The following is a 12,430-nucleotide window of genomic DNA, read 5'->3' on the forward strand; positions in this document are numbered from 1 at the left end:
CTGGGGTATTTATGTCAATGTAATTTTGTTCCTGTGCTTGGGGGTGGTAGCCAGCGCCACTCTGACTTCTCGGGGTGAAGGGGACCTTCTTTTTAATCCCCGCGCCGTGACTCGAGTGTCTACGACATGTCGAGAGTGGTCAACCAGCGTTGAACCCTCTTAAGCTCCCTATGGCACCAAGACTGCCAGAACAGAGGCCCTCGCTATGCATGTAGCGAATCAGAATAGGAAATGAGGGACTCGTAGAAATAACACACAAATAAGGATTGGCAGTCAAGAAGACCTCGGAAAGCAAAGGGGAGGTTGTGGTAGGCCATTGAAACAGATCAAGAATTTGGAAAGAAAGAAAGAAAGCGAAGAAAAAATGCCCGCAAGGTGGGATCCGAACCCACGACCTCCAGAATACCGGTCTGGTGCGATAACCACTACGCTACTGGCGGGGCGATTTTCTCCCCCGCTTTCTGGGGTATTTATGTCAATGTAATTTTGTTCCTGTGCTTGGGGGTGGTAGCCAGCGCCACTCTGACTTCTCGGGGTGAAGGGGACCTTCTTTTTAATCCCCGCGCCGTGACTCGAGTGTCTACGACACGTCGAGAGTGGTCAACCAGCGTTGAACCCTCTTAAGCTCCCTATGGCACCAAGACTGCCAGAACAGAGGCCCTCGCTATGCATGTAGCGAATCAGAATAGGAAATGTGGGACTCGTAGAAATAACACAGAAATAAGGATTGGCAGTCAAGATGACCTCGGAAAGCAAAGGGGAGGTTGTGGTAGGCCATTGAAAAAGATCAAGAATTTGGAAAGAAAGAAAGAAAGCGAAGAAAAAATGCCCGCCAGGTGGGATCCGAACCCACGACTTCCAGAATACCGGTCTGGTGCGATAACCACTACGCTACCGGCGGGGCGATTTTCTCCCCCGCTGTCTGGGGTATTTATGTCAATGTAATTTTGTTCCTGTGCTTGGGGGTGGTAGCCAGCGCCACTCTGACTTCTCGGGATGAAGGGGACCTTCTTTTTAATCCCCGCGCCGTGATTCGAGTGTCTACGACATGTCGAGTCACGGCGCGGGGACTCGATTAAATTAAAATATTCACATCTTTTCGCTGCGAGTAACAACCGAAAAGGGTAAGCGTGCTTCTTGACAGTCGCTGTTATTTCCTTTAAACAGACTAAACCCCTCTGTTGGGCCATTTTTGTAATAAAAAAGGTCCGTAATTTTTACCTTTGATGGTAAATACAGTGGTTTCTTCGTAGCAGTTAGTGACACTCGCGGCTGCACTCCGACTAAAAATTTCATGGTCCCCGAAACGTCATTTTCGATTTAAATTACGCTTCCAATTTTCTTCAGCTTCTATATCGGCATTGCAACTACATTCTACTAACATTCTCACATTCTTCGGAATTTGCTGAGGCGATTGTCATTACACGCTGCTTAAGTTGTTTTGCGGTTCATCTAAAGGTAGTGACGAAAAAACGATTGGCTCACCTCGAAATATACAACTCAATGGTTAACAAAATGTGTTGCCGGACCGACAAATTTTTCCGGTGGCTAAAGACGTTCATTTGTGTAACTTTACTGTGTAAAAACAAACTGGGGCCACAAATATTATTTTCCAATAACGGACTTGTTTTCTAAATATCTTAACAGCTTTCTGTGGGATATCTCTTCCTTTTGTATTCGCAATATTGTATATATTCAGGTAATAAAAATATTTTGACGTATTTAGGTTCACATACGACTCACACAATTACAGTTGTCTTGCCCACAATACTGCTTAGCTATCCTATCATCAAACCACAAAGTACATTTGCAGGGTAAAAAATAGCCACGCAAGGGCCACAAGGGTTTAGCCAGGCTGCCGACTCTTCCCATGATGACCACGCAGACACGCGTCTGCCTATGCGGCCACTGAAAGCTGCTGTAACTTGCAGTTGATAACACTTCCCCCTTTATCATTGGAACACTTGAGCAAGATACGTCACAAAACCAAAGCGAATGTTATCTCACGCAAGCTATGACACTCCTTGAGGTGGTCAGACTGAGCAGTCCGCACCTTCGACGCTAGTATAAATCTCGAGCACTTGGGCCGCTCTTGATGCCATTTCGGGCATCACTGCTGGTGCCATGAAGACTATAGTGTTTCTGGCTATACTCGGTGCCGCGCTTGGTGAGTTTTTAAAGCGTACATGCAATTATTGTAAATTAGAGCTCACAAGACGTATGGTATGTAAAAACACCGAGTTCATAAAGAAATGCTAATGTTACCACTGATAGAGGCAGTCGTGTTTTCCCGGAAATATGTGCCTTCACAGAAAATGTTTCTTTTCTATAAAATAGCAGAACATAATTGTATTTTCATTTCTTCATTATTTTTTTATATTTGATACACAAATACATTGTCTGACAATAAATAATTGTTTGTGAACTTTATATTAGGAAAATGAACATAATCACCGCATTTCATGAATTTTCAAGTTCAAAGAAACCGCAAAGCAGCCGCAATTCCAAAGTGAGATTAGATAATGTACGATGTCATACGGTTTTTTTTTTGTCCTCACGCGCCGCTCTAAATTTTCTGCCTTACTCACGGTATGCAACACTTGTTAACTTTAAGGCACATGTGCGCGCAACAGATATTCAAACGGTCAAGAACTTTGCATTTGGCATTCCCTAGCACATTCACTCAGTATAGGCATACTTTGAAGTTTGTAAGAGGTCCCATGAATCAAAACAACGTTCCTCAGGTGGCGTCCCTGAGCTGGAGACAAAGAGGGCCAGAAATAAGGGAAATTAACTATTTTGTCATCGGTCGGGAGAGTGTTGAAGTTGTAGTGCAAAAAACTAAAAACATTTGTAATCATAGAACAATTCAGTGCTTACGAATTCGAAAAGCAAGCTTTATTTAGAAAGTTTGTTTTGAAAAACATTTCTTGGCAAAGGTCAGTTTTCTCCCTGAGTTGGCGTGCCATATACTTGCTTAACAGCTTTAGCAAAACAGGGGTGATCTCGCGACAGGGATTATGAAGCAGGGTTGTACAACTGGTGTACAGTTTAGAACTCAGATCTAACGGGGCCTGACGTTAGGGTTGTGTCTTTTAGGAGACTATAGTTCGAATTCTGGTGTGGTTACTCAGTGCGTTTTAAACTGAAAAGCAATTAACTTTAATTATGTAAATAAATGTACTAAAAAAGCGGCTCAAATATTAGGTAAACTAATTCGCTTGTTGATTTAGGCATACGTCCTTAAACAAGGCAGGGGAGATGTCGCGGCGAGGATTATGAAGCAAGGCTCTACAACTGGTGTGCATTGAAGAACTCAGATCTAATGCGGACTGACGTTGGGGTTATGTCTTTTAGAACACCTAAACCACCATCACGGACGATAACATTGTTACATAGTTTTCCCACTTTCCTCCTTCATAAAGCCGAAATCCTCTATATAGACTCGCCCAGCACCCTCAACGTTAAACCTCTGGAGTTAGGCCTGCATACCAGATCACCACCACCACATTTGTTCATTGGGCATGTTTATATCGAGGATGTTTACTTTTTCTCAATTCATGCCTAGGAAAAAAATCCTACAGCATAAAGTAATGCTATTTATGAGTTTGTTTAGTTAATTTGGACTATTTGTCAGCAATGTTTTTCTCAGGGTTTATTTGAGAAATGGTGTTAATTGTGAGCGTAAAATGCTAAATGCGATTTTATCATTGGGATACATTTTGAGATAGGTATCCTTGAGATGAGCGTCACCACGAGTGCGTGTCGTATCCCCTGACCGCTGCCCTCCTCCACTCCACAAAAATGTGAAATTTAATGAGAAGAAGCCCGATTCTATACTGAGGGAATATTTTCCCGCATATAGCCCGAGATTAAAACCTTTTAGGAAGAAACAATTTATTTTGCCCACATCTTAACCCCTCTCCAGAAACAGTAGCACAGCAGCGGAGAGCGAGTTAGACTAGTCACAGAAAGCGCATGTCCGAAAACAAAGCAGCATTGAAGAGCCCCAACAGCGAATAAGTGGAAGTTGGGAGCCCTGGAAAAATGGAATAAGTCGAGGACCAGCCTGCCTTTCTGCATGTGTCTTCTACGTCTTTATAGGCGTTACTTTCTTCAACAGCACATACTTAGTGCCTGCATGGACAAGGAATTCATTTCCTTGCAAGATGATAGAGTGCATACTATATGCTTACAATTTTCTATTTGTCACCAATATTTAAATCTGTTAAAATTTTTCAAATGGTCTTGTGTGCACGTACAAAAAACTAATATAATGATCATACCAGGCACCCCGGCAGTCACTGGCTTTGAGGGGATGCCTCGGCCGGGTATGGCTAAGCAAAATCAACCTTTCGGTGTTTTGCTTATTCGATGGCCTAAGGGAGCAAAAACAGCCAATATTGTTCGTGTGGTAGCTGTTCCCGTAATAATTTCAGAACACGTGGTCGGTGTTCCTTTCGTATGCCATACGAAATACACTTTTAAAAAATACGGGCTTTTAAAAACACACTTCTAAAACATACCCGTGTGCTACGAAGCACACTCCTTAGATTGCGGCGCAGCAGATTAATTTAAATCAGCTGGGGTTACTCAAAACCTGCGTCCTAATCTCGAAACAAGAAGCTTTTGTATTTCGTTCACATCAGGGATACGGCCGCCGGGCACGGCGATTGGCTGCTGACCTCGCTGACAGCAGACAATAACTCAGCGCAGGAGCAGCTCTTGACGGTCGCACTCGTAAATTATATTGACTTTCTTTGTGTTGGACCTTTTTAAAACAAATTATGACATGCAACAAGGCTGCTCAGTTCGGGTGTGGGCCCGAATTGGTTACACCGCTTATCATCACCACCGGTTCGTCGAACCGTTTTCTCAAGAAATGTTAACGCATATTTCTTTTTCAGTGCATTTCTGGTATGAATTCAGCGTGCTAAAAAAATAATGGTCCAAGTTCCGGTTCGGTTCCGCCAAAATACCGGTCCGTTCATGTTTTCGGTTCGTTCCGGTTCCGATTCAACAGCCTGATTAGGACCCTCCAACATTATGCGCCTATGTCTTCGGCGATTTAATGTAAATTGTAAGTTTGAGGAATGGTTCCAGCTACACACATAGAAAGCTGCAGAGTAGAGAGAACTATGACTTCGAGGAAGGGGTAAAATTCAACACCTAAAACTCGTAATAGCTGAGACGGATAGATGACGTGTGCGGTAGCGAAAACCGGAGAGATGTTTCACCGTACTCTACAGAACGTGCAGAATACCATATAATTTCTTTTTGGTTGATTGTTGCATAGTTTCCCTAGCACCAGTCCATGACATCATTGAGATCAATATTAGAAAGTAAAGTTATTACCACTCGGTTTATACCATACCCAAGAATATTGTTGTCGCCAGCATGTAAGTGGCAATTAACTATGGATGATAAACCGGTGGCAAGTATAACGTTATAAAAATGTAGCATATGCCCTATAATGAATCCTTTGGAGCGCCCATGTTGTTAGCTGTTGCGTATGATAGTACTGTCGAGGTATTATTGTGTGCTGCCGAACAAGTAGGTAACTGCGCAGTATCTGCAATTGAGGACCAGTAGTACCGCAATTTAATAATTTATGGTAAAGTATGTTGTAATGAATAGTATCGAAAACTTCAACAAAATCCTTTCTAAGTGACCTTTTTAGAAAGCTTTTTTATACAAAGTCAATTTTGCGTGTATAACGTCTACGACACGGGTCATTACAGCCCCGAAGCAATGTTCCATTGAAATGTTTTAACTATCTACTTTTCTTCCTCGAAAGCGTCCGGTAGAGCCCAAAATATTGTTGCAAATTTCTAAAATTGTCTTGCTGTCACCAAAGGAATAGCCCGGGCATTCTGTTTGCGATGTATATAAAGCTTATATAAAGCTTAGATTACATGGGGTTCAATTTCTGCGTGTGGTAAAGTAATGAATATCAGGATCGAAACTGACATTTCCTAAGACTTTTGGAGGTGGTTGGAGATGATTTTTGTTTAAGACATTTCGAAATGCAATTTAATAGTTTTCCTTGTTATTGCACCACCAGGTGTTTTATAGGTAAGAAAACGTAAGGTTCGCTGCGGAAAACTACGACTGAAGTGGTAGCTAACTTCGGGTTAGAGAACTACAATTGCAAATGCTTTTGTTTCCGATAGTCTATGCACCTTCTTTGCAATATATCAGGCCACCAAATCGCGTAATGGTTCCGATCACTCAGACGTCTTTCGGGCACACAACCATGTTGGGCTTTGACGGACACAATGGATGTTATGCTTTTTTGCAGTGTCTAATCTAAGAGTGAACTTTAACTATCTTGCACACCTCACCAGAGTTCTCAAGATGTGGACGTTAACGCGCGCCGAACATATAAATATGTGTACAGTAGTTAATTCTTAACACCGACAAGAGCTATATTTCCAGTGGGAAAGTGGGTTCCGTTGTAAACCGATGTTTCTTCTCTACAGCGGCTGACTTCGAGACCTACTGTAGACCGGTGAAAGACCCCGGTCATTGCAAGGGCTACTTTCCCCGCTGGTGGTTCAACGTTAAGTCCGGCCAATGCGAGCAGTTCGTCTATGGCGGATGCCAAGGAAACAAGAACAACTATGAGACCATGCAGCAATGCGAGCAGACGTGTCTGAGGGCAAGGAGTGAGTAATAATTATAATGAAATTCGTTTTTTGAGTGCTAGCAAAACTAGTGATTATTATTTCCGGTAAGGCGAGAAATGTATTTGTGAAATAATACCGCATTGTATTCTTCCTAATCGCGATTTCCAGGAATGATATTCCTTGTCTCTTTTGGAATTGCGAGATACGGCTGATAAACGGAACATGTATAGTTGTATGTGTAACACAGACTTCATTCAAAATGCCGCCTAAAACCTTCCCGCAGTGCCAGAGGCATTTACCTGTACTCGTATGTTATAGCAGTCATTTTACCACCGTTACAATGTACCGTGTGAATTACCATTCCTAATAAGCATAAATTATAAAAAAACGCTCTATTTGTGCACCACTCAGGGACACCCCTATTGTTGAAAAGGCTTACCGTCTAAATGTAAGGATTTACACCACCTTTGCCTGCATTGTCAAGAATCATACTGGAAATGCAAACTTCAATGCTAAACAAGCAAGAAATAGCCACAGGCTGGCTTTTCCAGCCAGCCTGTGGCTCTAGAAGAACAAATCGCCATGACTAAATGTGGGTATTCGGTGATTCACATCGCCCAGCAGGAGTACAAATATTTGCGCAGCATGCATTAGTGGTGAAATGCTGAAAAAACGGCAGAGCTGGACTCCGCTCTCCCTACGTCACAGACCCGGCCGTTGCATCGTCATCAACAGAAGCAGCCCACTAGTTCCCCTGCCGGACGGAGATCGTCCCCATCGACCTCCAACCGCTCCCATCCCGCGCCGGTCGACTTTTCTTTGCCTCCGAAATTTCCTTTTTTCGCCCCTTCATCGAGCAATTTCTCTTCTTCTTTGTCTAGACTCGTTCTCGGTTTCCACTATGTCACCCTGGTAGCCGAACGATTGTCATTTCGCCTAACTACGCGGCCAGCTCAACTCCGTTTTCTTTGTTTGTTTGAACTACCATATTTTCTACTTAAGTTTGTTGTATGGTCCAGGAAGCTCGTTTCCTATATATAAGTGTTACTCCAATCATTAGTCATTCTATGGCCCGTTCAGCCGACCTAAGGTTTATTTCAAGTTGATTAGTCAGGCACCAAGTTTCCGCTCCATTTGTCATCACCGCACAAATGTTTCCTAACTTTCCACTGAAAGTTCTGCGTGACTGGAAGTCCAGGATCATTTCGTACGCGTTGTTACATATCTCCCAACGTGGACCGCGTTTGCACCCGCAAGAACCCGCCACAGGTCCAAAGCCAACACGCGTGCATGGAACAGACGTAAATGCTGTGCGCCCGGAATACGATGTTAGCTCAGCCGGAAAGATGCCGATTCGTTTTCGTTCTCTCCAGTTGACTGCACATGGTATTACTCCCGACCGTTGCTAACCCACACCGCTTGAGCTTTTCGGGTGGCCCAGTGGTTAGGTTGTCGGTTTCATGGCATAAGGAAACTAGCTTTTATTTGCGTGACCTCCCTAGCCACATTTTTTCAAGCTTGAGTGTTTGTATATATACAACGAACGCAGTAACGTCTGCCTAAACAGCCCTGCCATTTAAAAAAGAAATTAGCACCTGAACAACAGCTGCACATATTCTATTTACACCAAACAACCTGCTTCGTCTGTTTTTTCGCCAACTTCCAAGTCCACGTGGCAATAATTTGTCGTTCTCGAGAGTTGTCGTCACCCCGATAGGCTGCATAAGGCTTACAGTGTGGCGAAAATGTTACAATGGTTTATATTACCACAGCAATTTTTGCTTCTCGATGCGTGTTTTGAGTGGTTTTCCCGATTTGGTGCTCGGGCGTTATGCTCCTTTCAGGAGTCACAAACTCTATCTCGTTAAGTTTCGTGTTTCACGAGGATGGCAAGGTGGGCTAGTTGGTGATGCATATTAACAGGGTTACAAGCGCACGCAGACGGGGACACGGGAGGAAGGAACTACAGGAGAAGGCGTTGAACTACACCTGCTTTTGTATTCAGAACAGAAAACCCGCCGCGGTTGCTCAGTGGCTAAGGTGTTGCGCTGTTGACCACGAGGTCGCGGGTTCGGTTCCTGGCCCCCGCGGCCGCTTTTGTGATGGAGGCGAAAAGCAAAAATGCCCGTGTGGACGAGATTTCGGCGCACTTTAAAGATCCCCAGGTGGAATAAATTAATCTGGAGCCCTCCACTACGGCGCGCCTTGTCGCCTGCGTTGTGTCGGCGCGTTAAATCCTACAATCAATGAATTATTCAGAAAAGAAAGACATAAAGCAGTGCACATCCAATAGCATGGCCAACACCACCTGACGTCAACGCTTATCTTCTCGCCTTCAGCATATTACACACGTTGCACAAGATAATCCTTTTCTTTTTGCGAGAGCGCAACAGAAGGCATGATTATCCAGTTTTCTTTAAGCCGGTCAATTTCAAGCGCTTCGACAACCTCACGTGCGTGTTTATTTTTCTCTCTGGCGATGACTTCGCACTCGTGGAACAACGGACGCAAGCACATTTACTACAGTGGGGAGTCAAATGCCCCGAAACAACAGTCTTTCCCACGAGGTTCTTATGTTTCCTGAGCCTCTCGTTGATGCATCTGCCCCTCTGGCCAACATATGTCCTGTTACAGTTTAATGGGACAGAGTATACAACGCCTTCATCCCACTAGACAAACTCCTCCCTGTACTTATTCTGGCAGCCCTCTTTTTCTCTGCCCCCGTCAGTTACCATAGCACACAGCTTGGAAAGTTTGTTAGGGCCAGAGAAAATGACGTCAACGCCTGCGTGCAAACGAATCTTTTTGAGATTGTGCGGAATCCTCTGCATGTATGTACCACCACAAATTCTTCTTTCCTTGGTACTATCGCAGAGCATTCCTGGCCAGCACGTTTGACGTCCTTCAACAAGGCGCGAGCCACTGATGTCAGAATATGATACGGAAAGCCCGCTGTCATCAGGCTAGTAACCCGGGCACTGAAACTTTTTCCTGCTGAATGGTAACGGGATTTAAAAAGGAATTTTAGGTAAGACTTGACGATACCCCGTTTTACAAGTTTGGTGTGGTTTAAGGATAACAGAAGCAGTGGTTTTGACGCACGTGGCTCTTACATCCAACACACGTGTTCCCCTGTAAAATGCAGCTTAGGATCTAGGAACATAAGCGAATCGTCTACTGGAACTTCGTCCGTCTACTCCAAAGAGTTCAGGCAGTCACTAAAAATTGCCAAAACATGGCCAACTGATGCGTCAAAGTTCAAGGCTTTAGGATTTAGAACTATGCGGTAGTCATCGACATACCTAAAAACACGTTTTATTTTTACTCCACTAAGGCATCACTTTAAAATACGATCACGAAAGGCTAAAAACAAGTTAATTAAAATAGGCGCGATACATGACCCAATGCAGATCCCAGTAGTTCAAAAGAACGTGCCCTCCTCCCAACAATGGAACATAGATGTGCGGTAAAAGTTTAAAAGCTCCAGAAAGCAAGACAGTCATACGACAAGATTTCTGGAATCCCACTAAACCGTGGTTGTAAATGGCGTTTTTCTTGTCAATGGCACTTTTGTTGCAGCAAAAAGTTAAGATTTGAACGATTCATGACCACTTCATGATAAAGAACTCCCACAAAGTAGTTGAGTTTTTCAAAGCCAGCGACAAAGGCCTCATAGCTTTTTATGTTGATAATAGGGTTCTTTTTTATTCGCTTCCTTTGCAAGAGCTTTTAACTTCAGTTCAAACCGCCATTGACATCCACGGTTTAGCGGGCTTCCAGAACTCTGCTGCTATGACTGACTCAAACTTTTTTGAGCTTTTTAAGCTTTTACCTCACATCTACGTTCATTTGTTGGGAGGAGGGCACGTTCATTCAAACAACTGGGATCTGCAATGGGTCATGTATCGCGCCTATTTTAAGGGTCTTGTTTTTAGCCTTTCATGATCGTATTTTAAGGTGACGCCTTAGTGGAGTAAAAATAAAACGTGTTTTAAATGAGATGCATTTATTAGTCGGGGGTTGTCTTGCGTCCATCGAGCGGCGTGCGCCTGCATTCCTCCAGCGCGAGCGCACGTGAGCGCGCGCCTCGTAGTTCTGCCTTCCTCGTCGTCGTCGTCGTAAATGCGAATGCATTTCTCAGTCGGGGGTTGTCGTGCTCCATCGGCGTGCACCCGCAGGTGTTATCTCTCCGCGCTGAATGCCGAACGCATGCGCTTGAAGCGAGCTGTACTAGTTTTCTCGAAGCGGCAAGGATGGCGAGTTTGCGGTATTAGTCTCGTGTCTAACGTGTATGGGAACTTGATATCGCACGCCATTGCCACGTCTCCCGTTCGAGACACGTCTCCGTACAAGGACTTGTACACCCTTGCCTACACCGGAGACGGAGTGTTTGTGGTGACCGTGTACCTCGCGCGCAACTTCGCTCGAGACGCCGTTGCCGCGCAGCTGGACGCGGCTATGGAAAGTGTGCGCGTGCGCTCCAAACCCTCTGACCCCATAGTCTTGGTTGGCGACTTCAACGTTTACGTGCGCAAGAAGAGTGGCGAGTGGCTGGTCGGGTACATGCAGACCAGGCACTCTATGCATTGTCTCTCTGCCGGCTTCGACACGTGCCCCACTACCATTCACGGGAGTTGCATTGATCTGGTTTTTACGCGAAACTGTGACGCGCGTATGCTTCTCAAAGACCCTTTGACCGTGCACTTTAGCGATCACAAGGCAGTGATTGTGGCCGTCAGGTACAACGATAACACAAACAGGTGCTGATGAATAAATGATTACGTTCACACTCTCGTCATTAATTACGCCATTACTCGCAACACACTCATCGGTGCACCCAGTGCGTTCGCATTTCTGCACGATTCCCTTCGGGGAAGTGCGGGGGAATTTTTTTAGGTATGTCGATGACTACCGCATAGTTTTAAATCGTAAAGCCTTGAACTTTGACGCATCAGTTGGCCAAGTTTTGGCGATTTTTAGTGACTGCCTGAACTCTTTGGAGTAGATGCACGAGGTTTCAGTAGACGATTCGCTTAAGTTCTTAAATGTTGAGCTGCGTTTTGCGGAGGAACACGTATGTTGGACGTACGAGCCACGTGCGTCAAAACCACTGCTTTCGTTTTCCTCCAACCGCACCAAACCTATAAAATGGGGTATTGTCCAGTCTCACCTAAAACATTCCTTTTTGAATTCCTGGGACCATTCAGCAGAAAAAAGTTTCAGTGGCCAGGTTACCCGCCTGGTGACAGCGGGCTTTTCGCGTCATTTGCTGACATCAGTGGCTCGCGCCTTGTTGAAGGACGTCAAACTTGGAGGCCAGGAATGCGGGGTGATACTACAAAGGAAATAAAAATTTGTTGTGGTACCTTATATGCACAGGATTGCGCACAATGTCAAGAAGATTTGCTTGCGCGCAGGCGTTGACGTCATTTTCTCTGGCCGTAACAAAATTTGTAAGTTGTGTCCGATGGTAAATGAAGGGGACAGAGAAAAAGTGGGCTCCTCAAAGAAGCGCAGAGAGCAGTTTGTCCAGTGTAATGAATCCGTTGCTTACTCTCTCCCCTTAAACTGCTGCAGGACTTATATTGGGCAGACGGGTAGATACGTCAACGAGAGGCTCAGGGAACATAAGAACCTCGTGGGAAAGACTAGTTTCAAGGCATTTGGCTTCCCAATGTAGTAAATGTGCTTGCGTCCGTTCTTCGACGAGTGCAAAGTCATCACCAGAGAGAAAGATGAGCACGCACGCGAGGTGGTCGAAGCGCTTGAAATTGACCTGCTTAAAGAAAACTATATAAGCA

The 12,430-nt window shown here is 44.7% G+C and overlaps 1 protein-coding gene across 6 annotated transcripts in view; it reads left to right on the forward strand.

Moving 5' to 3' along the window:
- Window positions 1-2,028: 2,028 nt before the first annotated feature.
- LOC144164408 (papilin-like) overlaps window positions 2,029-12,430 on the forward strand; it is a 96,798-nt gene continuing 86,396 nt past the window's right edge. For all 6 annotated transcript variants that reach the window (XM_077694928.1, XM_077694929.1, XM_077694930.1 and 3 more), the window contains exons 1-2: window positions 2,029-2,167; window positions 6,483-6,668. In XM_077694928.1, coding sequence (XP_077551054.1) covers window positions 2,125-2,167; window positions 6,483-6,668 — 229 coding nt within the window. In that variant the 5' untranslated portion in view covers window positions 2,029-2,124. The remainder of the gene's footprint in view (window positions 2,168-6,482; window positions 6,669-12,430) is intronic.

Source organism: Haemaphysalis longicornis, unplaced genomic scaffold (genome assembly GCF_048455015.1).
Source record: "Haemaphysalis longicornis isolate Haplotype H1 unplaced genomic scaffold, Haemaphysalis longicornis Haplotype H1 scaffold_13, whole genome shotgun sequence".
Taxonomy (NCBI): Eukaryota; Metazoa; Arthropoda; class Arachnida; order Ixodida; family Ixodidae; genus Haemaphysalis; species Haemaphysalis longicornis.